Here is a 17690-nt window from a genome sequence, read left to right on the forward strand (position 1 = left end):
TTTTTTCTTTCCCTAGGTGCCTAGGGTAGAAAAAGCACGCAGTGAAGTACATGAGGCATTTAGCAACTCTCATAAAGCTGGCAACAATGATACTAAACAAACTTTACAAAGAAAGAAAGAGGGTCTAAAACAGGTGTACCAAGAGATTGAAGAAGAGGAACTGGATGAAATGATCTCCTAGGTCGAAAATGCAAATGCAAAGAGTAAGCACAGAGAACGCTGGAGGCTGATTAACTCCATCACTGGTTGCAAAGCTGGGAATCATCAAAGGGAAATCAAAGGACGAGAGAATTAAGAAGTGGTACACTCATTTCTACAACTTGGGAAGGATCTAAAAGTTGACAGTGAAACAGAAAATGAAGAATGAGCAAATATATTTGACAACATCCCTCCAGAAGTACTAAAAAGATGTGATTTAGATGACATCATCCTTGAATTTGCAAACAAACTACTAAATGACAATGTGAAGCCAGAACAATAGATAGACTAAGATAGACTTGCTCCCACTGCCCAAAACTGGAGACCTAAGTGATACTGGAAATTACAGAGGGATCAGTCTGTCATCCATTGTTGTAAAAATGGTCAACAAGATGATACTTAACCGAATACAACCTAAGATAGACAAACAATTGTGACCAAATCAAAATGGATTCAGATCAGGACAGTCAACAGCATCTCACATTGTCACACTTAGAAGACTGATAGAGGGAGTTAAGAGCCATAACAGGAAGGCTATAATTATTTATGAAGACTTTAAAAAGGCTTTTGATTCAGTACATATAGGAATGATGATGAAGATACTTAAAGCATATGATATTCCACCAATAAGCTGTATGAGAACACCAGAGCAAAAGTGATCACTCCGGATGGAGAGATGAAATACTTTGAAGTCAAAGCTGGAGTATTACAAGGTGACATGCTAGCACCTTATCTCTTCGCCTACGTTCTGCACTATGTAATGTGTAGAATGTACGAGGGCAAGGGAGAAGAACTGGGATTCAAACTGCATAGGCAAATAAGTAGAGGGCATCAAACAGTAACAGTAACTGACCTAGACTATACTGATGACCTGGCATTATTAACAGAGAGGACAGATCAGGCACAGGAGGTGCTGAGCAGATTAGAGCAGGAATTTGGGAAGGTAGGGTTGTACTGTAATGCAAAGAAAACAGCTGCAAGTATTCAGCCATGAAATGCCTGTATCAGTGAAAGTGAGAGACTGTAAGTTGCTCAAGGTAGTTGAAAATTTTTAATATTTTGGTGCGTGGACACAAAGTACTGAAGAAGACACCGTAGCAAGGAAACCTCTTGCCTGGAGCGCATGCCATAAATTGAGAAAGGTATGGAGTTCGAAGTTAGCAAGGAAATTGAAAGTGAAGTTGTTTCTGGCAACAGTGGAGTCTGTTCTTCTATACGGGGCTGAAACGTGGACGCTCACTAAAGCATTGAAGAAGCAGTTGGATGGTTGTTATACAAGGATGCTTAGAATGGCACTCAATGTCTCCTGGGAGAGTCATACAACAAATACTGACTTGTACCAGGGACTACCAAAAGTAACATTCAAGACACAGCATAAAAGAATGAGGCTAGCATCAGACATACCAATGAAATTGCTAACTGCATCAGACACACTGAGGAAATTGCTAACAAGCTAGTGCTCTGGCAAACAGTGGAAAGAAGAACCAGGAGAGGAAGGAGGAAGACGACCTATATCGACAACTCGCTGGAGGATACTGGTAAGGAAGGGGTACAGGAGCTGAGGACCATTATGGAAGATTGAGATGAATGGGGAAAATGTGTGGAAACAGTCTTGGAGCATCTTGAGATAGAGATAGATTTTCTTTCCCTTTGTAAATGTGCTCCTTTACCTAGACACAGATGAAAGAGGAATGCTCTTCAACAAGGTGCTGAGCGAAAGAGGAAGAATTGGATTTGAATTTTGTATTTATAATATTTTCCTATTAAATTAGATCAGGATAAACAAAGGATTTTTCATCTGTTATCTGATCTGAACTGTATTTAACCTAAGGATTTTCAGTATACAATAGGACTTATCTAAATATGACAATTGACTCTCATAAATTTCTTAGTTCTAATTCCACTCAAAGAAAAATCTGGACTAGGTTTTGAATCCTGGCTAAGAATCCAAGAAGTGATTCACTTAACTTTCTTCAGTTTGCTGAGTTGCCTACAGATTTCATTTCTAATTTAATAAATGTGATGTTAGTATGAAAAATTGGCTGTAATTAGTTTGTTTTTAAATAATCGTTTTATTTAAAAGAACTTTTGTTTATTCTTTTCAGTGTTAGCCATGTCTTTAGTTGTTATATAAATTCTCATTATTTTCAAAAATTATTGACTTAGCTTTTTTCCTTCACTGGGAACCTTCTTAATGTCTTTGAGACATAAAGTTTGAGTAGAACCTATTATCAGCATAACAGCCTCCCAATTGTTTGTCATCTATTTTTTCTATCACTTATACACTATTGTATCAAAGGATACAATTTAATATTGTCCGATAATCCAATATTTAACACCTTCAGCCACACAACCATAAATCTTCAATGTTTCAAGTCTCATTACAGCTGTAGTATTTTAGGAAATACAAGGGTAAAGTAGGGAGATACAGACATGCCATTTTGATTTATTTTTATTATTTTTCAGATCACACCCAGGGACTTGGTGAGCCAGAGTTTTTGAAAGTTCTTGAGAAAAGGTATGCTGTTGAAAACAAATTTACTTTCATCATATCTAGAGCTAAAATTTTCACAACTAAACTCCCTAAAATTTAGCTGTGTTAAATCAATGGAAAGGGAGCTTTCCACTGGATAAGATACCTCACTATCATTGATACTATTTCCAAATTTGGTACTTATTTCTATAAGCTACATAGACTGAGGTACACTTAGACATGTCTTAGGGATTTATAGATAATTTCTATACATTGACAGAGATACCTGTGACTGTATAGATTTCTCTATATTATTTTTCTGATACATGAATAGTTTTCCATTACCTGCAGCAGTCAGGAATGAAGTTTCCAAATATTGCCAGGTCTGATACCTACAACTGATATTGGCAGTTAGATGAACTGAAGAATATTTATAGAAGTCTCTTGCTCAGAGACAATGTAGAGCCTCCAGTAGGTATGACCCTACAATCTATGAGCTGATTACTTAATGTCTTATCAACTCTGACAGTTTATTTCCTTATTTTCTGTAACTGACATCATCATCATTGTCACCATAATTATTATCATGGTTGTCATCATCATAGTCATCAGTTGTCACCATCAACATCATGATTTTTGTGTCTTTTCTTTTCTCTGCTAGCATGGATTGAATGAGACTTAGTGAGGAAGTCTGCTATGACTGGATGCTTTTCTTGTTGCTACTCTTTATTTGTGTTTTTCAAGTTAGATAAATTTTGTATTTTATTCTACTGCTCATTCTGCATTCAAACCTATGAAACCATCAAACTATGGGATATGCTGTTTATAGATGTTAACAAACGTCATCATTGCTTTATGTAAGAATAGGATGGGAAAGACTCTGGAGTTATTGCCTCAAATGGCAACAAAAGGATTCTCTTTTGTTTATTCTTTTCAGTGTTAGCCATGTCTTTAGTTGTTATATAAATTCTCATTATTTTCAAAAATTATTGACTTAGCTTTTTTCCTTCACTGGGAACCTTCTTAATAAGATGCATATGTATGAAGTGCTGAATACCATAGAAGTGAAACATGGACACTGAGCTGAGGATGTGCAAAGATTTGGAAGAAATGAAGCAACCATGCTCTACTGGGCATCTAATGTTAGTATGCATGAACAATGGAGTACAAATGAATGAACAGAAAAATTGGCTGTCAGAAGCATCAAATGTAGTTTGCAGGCAAGATGACTGAGCTGGAACTGATATGTGGTGCATATGAAAGATGACAGTTGGGTTGAGACATTCTGAGTGACCCAAAAAGAAGCAGCTTGTAGAAAAAAGAAAGACATAGGGTGGGCGAATGCTGAAGGCTAAGTTTCACAAAAAAATATGATAAAGGATACAAGTGGTAACATGCTGTACTAAAGAGCCATGCAACCATAGAAAGTGAAGTGTTAAATGCTGATGATCACTGTTCAATCTTAATATTTTTCTTTTGTACAGGCAATCTACTTATTTATACTGTTCTAAGTTGGTACAAACCATTCTTCTCAAAATGTCTTGTTTTAAAAAACTGGAACCTCATATAGTAAGTAACTCTTGTTCTTTTCTCTTTCTTTTAATGTTATGATTGAATGATATCTGTAACCAAACATTGTTCTTCTCACCTCTCTCAATCTGGTTGACATGAGATACCACAGGTCTTGTTTTATATTTGGGAGAGTTTTGAAATAGAACTTAAACTTTATTGAAAACACAAATACATACCTACATACATATATGTATGTATATACCCACAAAGTCATTTCATTAGTTAATTCTAAATACTGTCATACTCATTGCTACTGTAGTACAATGGAAAATCAACAACTGTTGTTTCCTAAGAGCAACATGATTCTACCCTAATATCTCTTACTAACATGAAGACCACATATTTTACACTCGTCCAAGATTTTTTGATTTTTGTTTTTAAATTTCCTTTTAATTATCATGCAGAAAGTACTAGAAGTCAACAGTCCAACTGTAATTGAAGTCCCCAATGATGAACATTCTTCTCAAGTAAGATAACTTAAAAAAATTTTTTTATTGTTTTAAATTGATTTGGCTTCTTTTTTTTCTGCATTATATTTTTAAGTCAAAAAAATCAACTGTCAGTGAACGATTTTCCCAAGCAGTAGCAGGTTATTAGAGCAAAACTGAAGATTGTTGACAATAGTCAATAGCACTGTCTTGAATTTGGCCTTTCTCAATATGTAAGAAGGGTGTGGGTAGGAACTTAACACTGTGTACTTCATGTGAGAAATGGATAGTAAGATCTATGGTAAGCTGATAAAGGACCAGAACTTTAAGTAAAATAGATGCACAATAGCAGGACTCGTGAAATACTGTTCATGAACTGCTCTCATGAATCAGAAGCTGATAAGTGTTGTAATCTAAATGATCCATTAAAAACTGGAAGTGGTTGTAGCTAAAACAAAGTAACTAGTATAAAGAAGGAATGAAAAATGTTATATCTGTTGACGACAAAAATATTTTTTCTACATGCAGAAGGCAGGCCATATGTGTGTGACATATAGCAGTGAGACATAGTCATTAAATATGGAATGTAGACAATGTCAAAGGAAAATGAAAATAATATGATCTCTTGAATACATACTGTTAACTTACTCGTGTAACACAGCATAAATGAGTTGATGGATTGGCTAGTCATTAAAGGTATCAATTGAAGTGAAAAAAATGTCCAAGCTGTAAATTGTTCAGTGGACTGAACAATTATTACTTTGCTTGGAATCAGATAAGTTTTGGCATTAGGAAGGACATTCATCTGAAGAAAATTCTGCCTCAATGAAGCCTCACCTGATCCATTCAGACATAAAAAAAAGTAGTTGTTACTACAGTGAGGATGATGTTATATGTATGTGTGTATATCATTGCTATCATCATCATCATTTAATGTTTTGTCTTCCATGCCAGATGGGTTGAACAGTTCTACAGAATCTGACGAGTCAGAGGACTGTCAAACTCTAGTGTCTTTTTTCGCATTGTTTTAAGAATCGGATGACCTCAGTGTACTGGGTGCTTTTTTCAAGGTCCCAGCACTAGTAATGTTGCCAAATAACTCACAAAACAAAAATACCCTCTTGATTGAGTTGGTGTGTAGTAAAGACATAGGTGGCTTTATGCCAGGTGTCAGAAAACTGATAGATGGACAGGAACAGGTGTCTTGCTTCAGAGGACATACGTGGCTACTTTGTGTTATACCAAGGTGGATGGGAGTAACTGAAAGAGAGATAAAAATGATGAGGACAAGGTATCGGGGTGTACCCTCAAATTATAAGAAGGTGAGTAGAAGAGAGACTAAGGACAATAGATCAGGAAGGGTGGGTGGGTAAGTTCACAAGAGTATGGAGGTAGAGGTGAATGCTGAACAAGTGTGGAGGTATGGTTGATAGTAAATACGAGTTTGATGGGAAGGTGATAAGGAATAGAAGTAGCTTTGGCAGGAGGGTGTGATAAATAGCAATAAAGAAAGAGTGGAGAAGAGCAGAATAATAGAACCAGGTATAGGGTGGGTGGGTAAAGGAAGAGTCTGGGGAGAGAGAGAGAGACAGATGTACCATGACAGAGATGGAGGAGAGAGATAGACAGGGATAGCTACAGTGAGTGACAAAGGTGAGCAGCAGTCAATGACAAAAAAAGAGGTTATTAATAATGAGGTATGGAAGTCATGAGATGTAGCTTAAGAAAAAGGGAGAGATAACTCGTTACACAGGTAGAGTGATCAGTAAAGAATAAAAATAGGAAGGTGGGTGTGTGTTTGTCTTAAAATATATATATATTTATTATTTATAAAGTTGAATTGTTTTTTGTAGAGTACTTGTTCTACGATCACAGTAACCTTGCTACAAGCTGGCCACTGCCTTGGTTCAGTCATGTGAGTTTCTCAAAGACTTCTCTCTTTAATATGCAAATTTGTAAAAAAAAAAAAAAACCAAAGATTGTTATTTTTCTTTATGACGCTGTGACCTAACTTATTGTATTTAGAATATTAATTCCAATTCTTTCATCCAAGAAATTTGGAATTGTGTAAATGTATGAATTTTAAACATACACACACACAGAGAAAATCTGCCTTTTATAGATAAGATATATATATATATATATATATATATATATATATATATGAATGAAGGTAAATATATTTTAAAGTTATGCATATTTTTTCACAAAATATGGAGTATACAGCTGAAGAATGTAGTATGTACTAGATTTAAATTAAATTAATTTTTAAAAATTTATTTACTTAATTTGTACATTAAACATGAAACTAGTCTTGTATTAACCATGCTAACCTTAAAATAGACTTCATTCATCTCGCCCGCCTTACGTCATTTTGTATCAAGGAGAATTGATGATGTTTTATTTAAACATTGATCATTCAACATGCATGGAGATAAGTTTTTTAACTGCTCTTCTCCCTCTCTCTATATATATGTACATACAGGGTGTAACAGGTAAATTGGGACCATTTAAATATCTTTAATATAATTGGTATAACTCATAAAAATCAAACACTGTAAGTTTTATGCTTATGCCAATTTATTGTTGAGTGTTTAGCACTTTTTTCAGATCAATGTGACGGACATTTGCTTTCTTTACAAGTTCAATCCATTCACGAAATGATGCACATGCCTTAACTATTTCTTCCTTTTTCATTTTACTGAATGCTCGCTTGATCGAAGCCTTTAGTGAAGACACACAGTTGTGAGAAGTTGCATTGGATATTGCTTCAGCTGTGCTCCATAGCCAAAATACACATGGATTTCTAATTTGACGAGCTAGAGGGCCAGATATTTCTAGGGACGAATATGGGCAATTCCTTCTTCAAAAATTCATGCACTCTTTTCGAAGAATGGACTGTCACAGAGTCCTGTACAAACATGACTTGACTTGCATCATAATGCTTCCTAATCCAAGGCAACAAAACTTCTTGTAAGATTTTGAGGTATTCTGCTGTGTTGATTTTAAGACCTGCTTCAATAAAATGAGGAGGCATCAATTTCCCATTACTTGCAACAGTTTCAAACACCATAATGGAAGCTGGATTCTTGTTATGCATAGCTGAAGGAACTTGGGAAGGGTCATACACTATCACTCATGAGTTTTGATGGTTTGCAACTTCATCTGTCATGAACTTCTTTTCATCCACAAAGATGCAGACATCTCCACCACGATGTTTCAGATAACTAAGAATTTTGGGACTTCTTTCAGCGTGAATGGCTTTGGAGCGGGTAGTTAGGATGTTACAGTGTCTCCTCACGTATGATTTCATATGGAGGTCTTGTCTCGCAGCCCTTGAAACAGTCATTTTACTGATTCCTCAGTCTTGAGCCAACTTCGCCATCTATTTTGATGAGTTCAACTCAATTGCTCTTTCAAGTCCTGTTAAGAAGCAAGGGGTGCATTTTCAATCACTACGAGGATTGTGAGGCTTTCTCTAAACATCCTGACTTTTCTTCAAATTGGCTAAAACTCTAAAAACAGTAGATTTGGCATATTTTGTGGCTCTAACAATCTCCCCAGCACTTTTGCCTATCTGTTACCAGGGAATCAATCTTCCCCAAACTTTGTATACATGTTGAACTAACATCCAGTTCAATTATAGGTTAATTGGATTTCAATAAAAATTGATAAAGGACCGTCTATGGGGTCAGGCTGTTACATTATAAAATGCGAGGGGTACAAAAGTGTTAGGTTCAGGGAAATGTGGCAGAATGAGGGTGGCTGACATCAGGGAAGGGGAGGAGACTAGAAAAGATGGATAGACAGGGAATGTGAGAGACTGAGAGAACGACAGACAAGGACACTTCTATATATATATAAGAGAGAGTTTGTGTGTGTGCATATCTTCGTTATGCATTCGGAAACTGAGTTGCTGATTTTGATGTATGGGGTATGAAAAAAGGTCAACTATTGGAAACATTTTATACCAAAATGACGATAGCATCACATTTTCTATATGAGTGTGTACCTTCAAAGACATCCATTTCTCTATATGTTACGAGGAAATACAGTCACTCACTCTCTCTCTCTCTCTCACAAAATAGATGTATGCATATGTATTTATGTATGTGTATATGAGTATATGAAAGATGTGTGTGTGACAGAGAGAAAGACTGAGAGAGGGCCGCTTACACATACATGACAATACGCACTGTCACTCACTCTCTTCTCTATCTCTCTCTCTCTCTTGCACATACGTCCATTTCATATACACGTACGTACATCTTTTACTTTCTCCTCTCACTTCAAAGCAAATGTCGCAGCTTCACTTTCTCTTCTCTTTCAATTTCTGCTCTTTTCATTGCATAAAGAAATAAAACATTTTTACAGAAATTAACAAATACATTCAAAAACAGAGTTTCCGATATTGATGTATGGGGTATCAAAAGATTCAGTAATCTTTTGGCTAACATATAAACTTTATTTTCATTTACATATTTGCATTACAAAAATTTAACATTATAATCTTTTTCTAATTCAACTATTCTAAATGACATTTTATACCACGACAACGTCACATTTTCTATGTGAATGTATACCTTAAAAGACATCTATTTCTCTATTTGTTATGAGGAAATACAGTCTCTCACTTTCTCTCACATGCATACACACACAGACATAAAAAAGATGTATGCATATGTATTTATGTATGCATATGTGAAAGATTATGTGTGTGTGAGAGTGAAAGAGAGAGAGAGTGCAAATGAGTGCCACTTATACATACATGCAAAAAATACATACATGACAACACACATCTTCACTCTCTCTCTCTCTCTCTCTCTCTCTCTCTCTCTCTCTCTCTCTCTCTCTCTCTCTCTCACACACACACACACATACGTGTCCATTTTATATACACATACATACATCTTTCACTTCAAAGCAAATGTTACCTTTTCACTTTCTCTTCTCATTCAATTTCTGCTCTCTTCAAAGCATAAAGAAATTAAAAAATTTTACAGAAATTAATGAACAATCAAACGAAAGACTGCCATAAAATAACTTCCTTTGGCACACGCACGCACTCACAAACACACTCTAGGTAAAACTTCTGTATGAATGATGTCTTTTCTTGCTATGTGCATGTGCTCAAAACCAATTGAAATCACAGCTCAAAACCAATTGAAATCACCTTTTTCTATTCTGTAATTCATGTTTGTGATGAGTGTATTTAAAAACCCTATCTTCGTTATAAATTTAAAAGGAAGTTCTCCCAGAAATTCTGTCCTTTACCTCTTGTTTCTAGCATGTCTGCGGTGATATTTGTGCCCCCCCCCCCCCCCCCCCCGCCCATTTTTTTTTTCCCTAAATTTTTTCCAATTCCTATGTTTTCAATACAGAAGATTAAGATTTTGCACCCAAAACACATTCTCAAATTTTCTCCCTCCCCATCCCAGTTTCTTCATTTTTTTACTTTTTTCGAATTTTTTTCTTGATAATTTACAGAGAAAAAAAACACAGTATGAATCTAAGAATTTTCTTCTTTCTTTTTTCTTAAAGAAACACTAAAATCTCCTCAAACATCCAGTCATTACCTCACCACTTTCAAAAAGCTACAGACTCTCAATGTTTCACTTTTAGCTTTTTGGAAAGCAGGGAAGTTTCTTCAGAAATAATGTCATTTGCCTGTTGTTTCTAGCATGTCGAGTTTTCTGGTAGTGCTCTAATATTTTTAACGTCTGCTATTTCAGAAACATCAGACAAAAATGAAACATTGGGTGCTTTTAGCTTTTTGAAAGCGAGTAGGTGGTGGGTATGTGAGGTGGGGGAAGGGGCATTGTGTTTCTTTAACATAAACTTTAAAGAAAAAATATTTCCCAGATTTGTAATGTCTGTATTGTTCTACATGGATAAAAAAAAATTCTTCAAAAAGTTACAAATTAAGAAATTGTGGAAGGGACAGGGGGAAACTAAGATTTTGAAAACGTGATTTCTGGGCAAAATCATATTAAGCCCTCTTACACGATGAACAATACATAGTTTGTAATCCTTCTTAAGAACAGAAAGCACTTCCATACAAACCAATGCAAATTGTACCCCCATCACTTTTAAACAAACAGTAACTTCCATTATGCCAGTAATCCAGTGCTATGCTGATTCTGCCCATAAGAAAGGAACAAATAACACAATATGGTTGTATATCATAACGCCTTGGCAACACCGGGATGCATTGCTAGTATATATGTGTGTGTGTGTGTGTGTGTGTATATATATATATATATATATACACATGCGGCAGGTTTATATATGTATGAACATTAGAAGCATCAGTTGTGGCGTGCAAGAGAGACGATTGCGCTGGTATGGACATGTGGTGAGAATGGAGGAGGATAGCTGCGTGAAAAAGTGCCACACCCTAACAGTTGAGGGAACCCGTGGAAGAGGTAGGCCCAGGAAGACCTGGGCTGAGGTGGTGAGGCAAGACCTTCGTACATTGGGCCTCACCGAGGCGATGACTACGGACCGAGACCTTTGGAAATGGGCTGTGCGTGAGAAGACCCGGCAAGCCAAGTAAGATCGTTGCCAGTGCCCCTGGACTGGTTCTTGTGCGGTTGGCACATGAGATGCACCATTTTGAGCGTGGCCGTTGCCAGTACCGCCTGACTGGCTCCTGTAGGATTTTCGAGCGAGATCGTTGCCAGTGCCCCTGGACTGGCTTGTGCGGGTGGCACATAAAAGACACCATTTCGAGCGTGGCCGTTTTCGTGCGGGTGACACGTAAAAGCACCCACTACACTCTCTGAGTGGTTGGCGTTAGGAAGGGCATCCAGCTGTAGAAACTCTGCCAAATCAGACTGGAGCCTGGTGTTGCCATCCGGTTTCACCAGTCCTCAGTCAAATCGTCCAACCCATGCTAGCATGGAAAGCGGACGTTAAACGATGATGATGATGATGATGTGTGTGTGTGTGTGTGTATATATATATATATATATATATATATATATATATACATATGCAACAGGTTTCTTTCAGTTTCTGTCTACCAAATTCACTCAAAAGGCTTTGGTTGGCCAGAAGCTATAGTAGGAGACACTTGCCCAAGGTGCCATGCAATGAGAATGAACCCAGAACCATGTGGCTGGGAAGCAAGCTTCTTTTATTCATCAAATTGGCCATGGAGGCCTTACACAGAAGGAGAAGCTTTTGGGCTGGACACAGACAAGATGAGATGAAATGAAAACAAAAGTGATACTGATGAGAGGGATGTCAGTGCCCACCGACCAACAGACCCTCGAATACAAAGTTTTTTTTACAATCAATTAATTCAATTATTATTACAATTAATTATACAAAAAAGGAAATCATCAATCTTCCTCATCAGAGACCCCAAGCAAGTTGAATTGTCGCGTGAAGAGGAAGGCAAATTCTTTCATGTCAAAGGTCGCTATGACCCTTGACAAAATTTTATGCTCTATTTGCGTTTGCCAACCGACTGGCCCAGCCGTCGGGCTCACACGAGCTGAGCCAACTGGGTCACCGCCCCGTGAGGGGGCGGCAGCTGGACGTGAGGGAGAGTGGCAGCAACAGCAAGCCCGGGCTGCGTGCAGAACTACCAATGACGGCTTCGGCGCCACCTCACTACCGGAGAAGCGCTAATCAACGCGCTAGTTAGCAGGCTGGAGTCTCGTTTGTTATCGGAATCAACCAGACAGATCGCTCCACCAACTAAGAACGGTCATACACCACCACCCAATGAATTGAGAAAGAGCTATTGATCTTACCACACAACCACTCCTGCACCTATAAATATGTGTGTGTGTATGAACTTTTACATGCATACATACATATATATGAGGTGTAGTCAAAAAGTATTTGACCTTGAATTTTTTTTGCACAAAATAATAATGTGTAAGCAAAATCCACATGGGTATTAGGTGGCTGTGTCCTTCCTGAGCATGCACAAAAAATTTTGTGTCTGTAGGTTGTGCCATTCACCCGCAGTGACATGTTGAGTGCAGACGTGAAGATTGTGCTGTGCGATTTTTCGTTTTGAATCAAGATGACCAAGTGCATTGAGCAAAGATACTGTATCAAATTCTGCCAAAAACTTGGTCATGTGCAAGCCCAGACTATCGAAAAGATTCAGAAGGTCTTTGGAGATGATGCTATGAGAAAAACACAGATAAAGGAGTAGTACAACTGGTTCACAGATGGCCGAACCTCAGTGGACAGTGAGCCACATTGTGGTGGACCATCAACTATCAGAAATGATGAAATGATTACAAAAGTTCTTCGTCGCCTTCGTGAAGCTGTGCAGCAAAAGTGACGCGACCTGTGGACAGCAAAGAATTGGCAATTCTACCCTGACAATGCACCTGCTCATTCCGCCCATGTTGTCCAAGCTGTCCTCGGCAAGCAAAACACACCACTTGTCTGTCAGGCTTTCTACTCACCAGACTTGGCTTTGTGTGACTTTTGGCTATTCCCAAAGCTCAAAAGAACACTCAAAGGGAGAAGATTTGAGTCAACAGAGGACATTAAGCAAAATTTGATGGCACAGCTCCACAGCATCCTGAAAAGGGATTTTCAGAAATGTTTCCAGCAGTGGCAGGAATGCTGGCAGAAGTATATTGACTCCCAAAGTGAATACTTTGAAAGAGACTAAATCAAAATGGTGAGTTTTTTAATATTACCTGATTTTTAGTCAAAGGTTGGATACTTTTTGACTACACCTTGTATACATACAGATACACACAAACATATATATGTGTATTTGTGTATATGGATATGTGTGTGTATATATATATATATATATATATATATATATATATATATATATATATGTGTGTGTGTGTGTGTATATATATATATACATGTGGGTGTATGTATATATATATATATATATATGTACATGTGTGTGTATGTATATATATATATCATCATCATCATCATCATCGTTTAACGTCCGCTTTCCATGCTAGCATGGGTTGGACGATTTGACTGAGGACTGGTGAAACCGGATGGCAACACCAGGCTCCAGTCTAATTTGGCAGAGTTTCTACAGCTGGATGCCCTTCCTAACGCCAACCACTCAGAGAGTGTAGTGGGTGCTTTTACGTGTCACCCGCACAAAAACGGCCACGCTCGAAATGGTGTCTTTTATGTGCCACCCGCACAAGCCAGTCCAGGGGCACTGGCAACGATCTCGCTCGAAAATCCTACGGGAGCCAGTCAGGCGGTACTGGCAACGGCCACGCTCAAAATGGTGCATCTCATGTGCCACCCGCACAAGAACCAGTCCAGGGGCACTGGCAACGATCTTACTTGGCTTGTCGGGTCTTCTCACGCACAGCACATTTCCAAAGGTCTCGGTCAGTAGTCATTGCCTCGGTGAGGCCCAATGTACGAAGGTCTTGCCTCACCACCTCAGCCCAGGTCTTCCTGGGCCTACCTCTTCCACGGGTTCCCTCAACTGTTAGGGTGTGGCACTTTTTCACGCAGCTATCCTCATCCATTCTCACCACATGTCCATACCAGCGCAATCGTCTCTCTTGCACACCACAACTGATGCTTCTAATGTTCAGCTTTTCTCTCAAGATACTTACACTCTGACGGGTATTCACATTGACATTAATATATATATATATATATATATGATATGTATGTGTGTGTATATATATATATATATATGTATATATATGTGTATATATGCAACAAGCAAATTAGCTAGTTAGTTCAGTGACGGTGTGTCATTTGATTTCTATATATTGTGAGCTGGAGTGATCTACTGCTGTCTCTAGTGGACAAGTATCCACCACCGAGGATGAACACAAAAAGGTTGAAACTGTACAATCTAGTGGTCCCATAGCTAGAGGATGGTAGGGGGTCCAGTCCCCTGCTTGCAATATATATCGGGTGCAGATTGCATCGAATGACGAGCTGGGCGAAGCATCCTTCAGGGGTTAAAAATAACAGTAATGTCAGTTCCTATGGAACAGCTATGTTGAAGTGGTGATTACTATAATCATACATTATTATCATCATACATCCACTTCACCCACCACCACAGGAAATCCATACATTTAGTTGCATAGACTATATTCTGCATGTTTTTGTTTGTGTGTGCTCTTTATGGAAATTGCATTTTGCTTTTGTTTTTCTTTTGTGGTTTAGGGTTCTTAATTTTCTATATTTCATTTCCTTTTATGTTTTCCCAACAGGTTCTTAATTGAAGGTTCTGAAGGTACCGTTCTATACACTGGGGACTTCCGATGGGAAGAGAATGAATTTTTCCGAATGCCATGGCTGAAGTCTGGAGACAAGTATGTAGAATTATAGTTTTATCTTTTACTTGTTTCAGTCATTTGACCACTGCAGTGCTGGGGCACCACCTTGAAGGGTTTTAGTTGAACAACTCAACCTTAGGACTTATTTTTTTAAGCCTAATGCTTATTCTATCAGGCTCTTTTGCCAAATCACTGGGTTATGAGGACATAAACACACCAACACCAGTTGTCAAGCGGTGGTAGGGGACAAACACAAACATACACACTCATACATACATATATATGACAGGCTTCTTTCAGTTTCCTTCTACTATATCCACTCAGAAGGCTTTGGTCTTCCCAAGACTCTAGTAGAAGACACTTGCCCAAGGTGCCATGCAGTAAGACTGAACCTGGAACCATATGGTTGAGAAGCAAGCTTCTTATCACACATCCGCACCTGAGCCTAGTGGGTTTTCCTTCCCACTGAGAGATAAAAAGTTGTCATACTCAACCACTTTCTTTACTTATCACTGTGAGGTTAAACATTTTATGTTTATAAAAAATGGCATGCATTTTCTTAAGTATTCCAAAAATGCTGAGTTGTGCATTATTAATTGTGTTTCACACACATGCACACACACATATATTTATTTCTTTATTGCCCACAGGGGGCTAAACACAGAGGGGACAAACAAGGACAGACAAAGGGATTAAGTCAATTACATTGACCCCAGTGCATAACTGGTACTTATTTCATCAACCCCGAAAGGATGAAAGGCAAAGTTGACCTCGGCGGAATTTGAACTCAGAACGTAATGGCATACAAAATACTGCTAAGCATTTCGCGTGCTAACGCTTCTGCCAGCTCATTGCCTTAATACACACACATATAATATTATTTAATAAACACAATACATGTTTTTATGTGCTACTAATAGTTTCTTATGCTGAGAACATGCCAAATAATGAATTATAACATGTGTAACATCCCAACACAGTCATCAGGCACAAACCATTATTTGGCATGTTCTCAGCATATGTAACTATTATAGCACATAAAAGCATGTATTGTGTCTATTAAATAATATTTATCTCTCACCAGATGGAGTCCTTTTTTTGTTGATCTTACCATCATGGAGCAGTATATTACATGTAAATATCGCTTAGGCGAATCTAATTAACCTTTATCTAAATCTGGATATAGCCATCTTTGTACACATTTAAAAATTAATCTTATTCTATTTATGGGAAGAGCCCTTGATTTTCATCCCCCACATATGCGTTTACTTTCTCATTTGCAATGCTTTTTCCTATATATATATATATATCATCATCATCATCGTCGTTTAACATCCACTTTCCATGCTAGCATGGGTTGGACGATTTGACTGAGGACTGGTGAAACCAGGCTCCAATCTGATTTGGCAGTTTCTACAGCTGGATGCCCTTCCTAACGCCAACCACTCAGAGAGTGTAGTGGGTGCTTTTACATGTCACCCGCTCAAAGGCCAGTCAGGCGGTACTGGCAAAGGCCATGCTCAAAATGGTGTATTTTATGTGCCACCCGCACAAAATCCAGTCATGGGGCACTGGCAACGATCTCGCTCGAAAATCCTATGAAAGCCAGTCAGGCGGTACTGGCAACAGTCATGCTCAAAATGGTGTTTTTATGTGCCACCCACACAAGAGCCAGTCCAGGGGCACTGGCAGCGATCTCGCTTGAAAATCCTTACACATGTCACGGGCACAAGTGCCAGAAAGGCGACGATGGGCACAGGTGCTATCCCAATTTCGCTTTCGCTATCGCTCTCGCTCGAAAATCCTTAAATTTATGCATATATCCATACATATATGTACATACCTACATCTATATGTATGCATACATGCATATATGGGTACAGGACATCTAAAAAACGTTAAACACAATGAGAAACGAAAACAGAAAACGAACTTTTTTTGAACAATGAAAAAAACAGAGAAACAAGACATGCAACATAAAGAGTATACCCTTTCGTCAGTTGTCCCTGTTCCATCTACTCCGCGTTTCAAAGGCAAGGACAATACGCAATTTCATTGGAACAGTCCTTCCCGCAAAGCAAATTAGATAAAATTTGGAATTTTTTGCGGAGGGTGAAAGTGTAAACTAGAACTGTGAGAACAAGACAGTAAAAACAAACGGTGAGGGCTGTTGAGCCAAGATGATAGAAAAATTATTATGAATGCTAAGTAGAAGTGCCCTGAGAGAAGAGAGAAAAAACACGTCTTTTCTTTAGGAAGGTAGTGGGCAGAAAGAGAGAACCCCTTTCGTCACGTGTCAGCGACGAGAGAGTCAAGGAGGAAGAGTGAGAGAGAGAGAGGGAATGGTGAAAGGGAGAGAAGAATAGGGAAAGGGTGGGAGAGAAAAACAGAAAGGATGAAGAACAAGAGAGGGAGAGGGATAGACAGAGAAGAGATAGTAGAAGAGTGCGCATTGTAATTATTAAGATAAAACTTGCATGTCTTGTTTCTGTTTGTTTTTTTCGTTGTTCGAAAAAAGTTCGTTTTCTGTTTTCGTTTTCATGTTTTTGTTTCTCATTGTGTTTAACGTTTTTTAGATGTCCTGTACCCATATATGCATGTATGTATACATATAAATGTAGGTATGTACATATATGCATATATTTATATATCATTATATGATCGAACGCCACGCATCCTTTTCCAAGTAAGTTTTATCTCAATAATTACAATGCGCACTCTTCTACTATCTCTTCCCTGTCTATCACTCTC

At 38.1% G+C, this 17690-nt stretch overlaps 1 protein-coding gene and 1 pseudogene across 1 annotated transcript in view; one reads left to right on the forward strand and one right to left on the reverse strand.

Annotated features, from left to right (window-relative positions):
- The window catches only part of LOC106883094 (uncharacterized), a 43376-nt gene that overhangs the window by 1793 nt on the left and 23893 nt on the right, over positions 1 to 17690 (forward strand). Inside the window, exons 2-6 of the mRNA XM_014933985.3 lie at positions 2665 to 2716; positions 4156 to 4240; positions 4648 to 4710; positions 6525 to 6586; positions 14874 to 14975. Coding sequence (XP_014789471.1) covers positions 2665 to 2716; positions 4156 to 4240; positions 4648 to 4710; positions 6525 to 6586; positions 14874 to 14975 — 364 coding nt within the window. The remainder of the gene's footprint in view (positions 1 to 2664; positions 2717 to 4155; positions 4241 to 4647; positions 4711 to 6524; positions 6587 to 14873; positions 14976 to 17690) is intronic.
- LOC149133264 (uncharacterized) lies at positions 7163 to 10782 on the reverse strand (annotated as a pseudogene).

Source organism: Octopus bimaculoides, chromosome 11 (genome assembly GCF_046866305.1).
Source record: "Octopus bimaculoides isolate indiv1 chromosome 11, ASM4686630v1, whole genome shotgun sequence".
Lineage (NCBI taxonomy): Eukaryota > Metazoa > Mollusca > Cephalopoda > Octopoda > Octopodidae > Octopus > Octopus bimaculoides.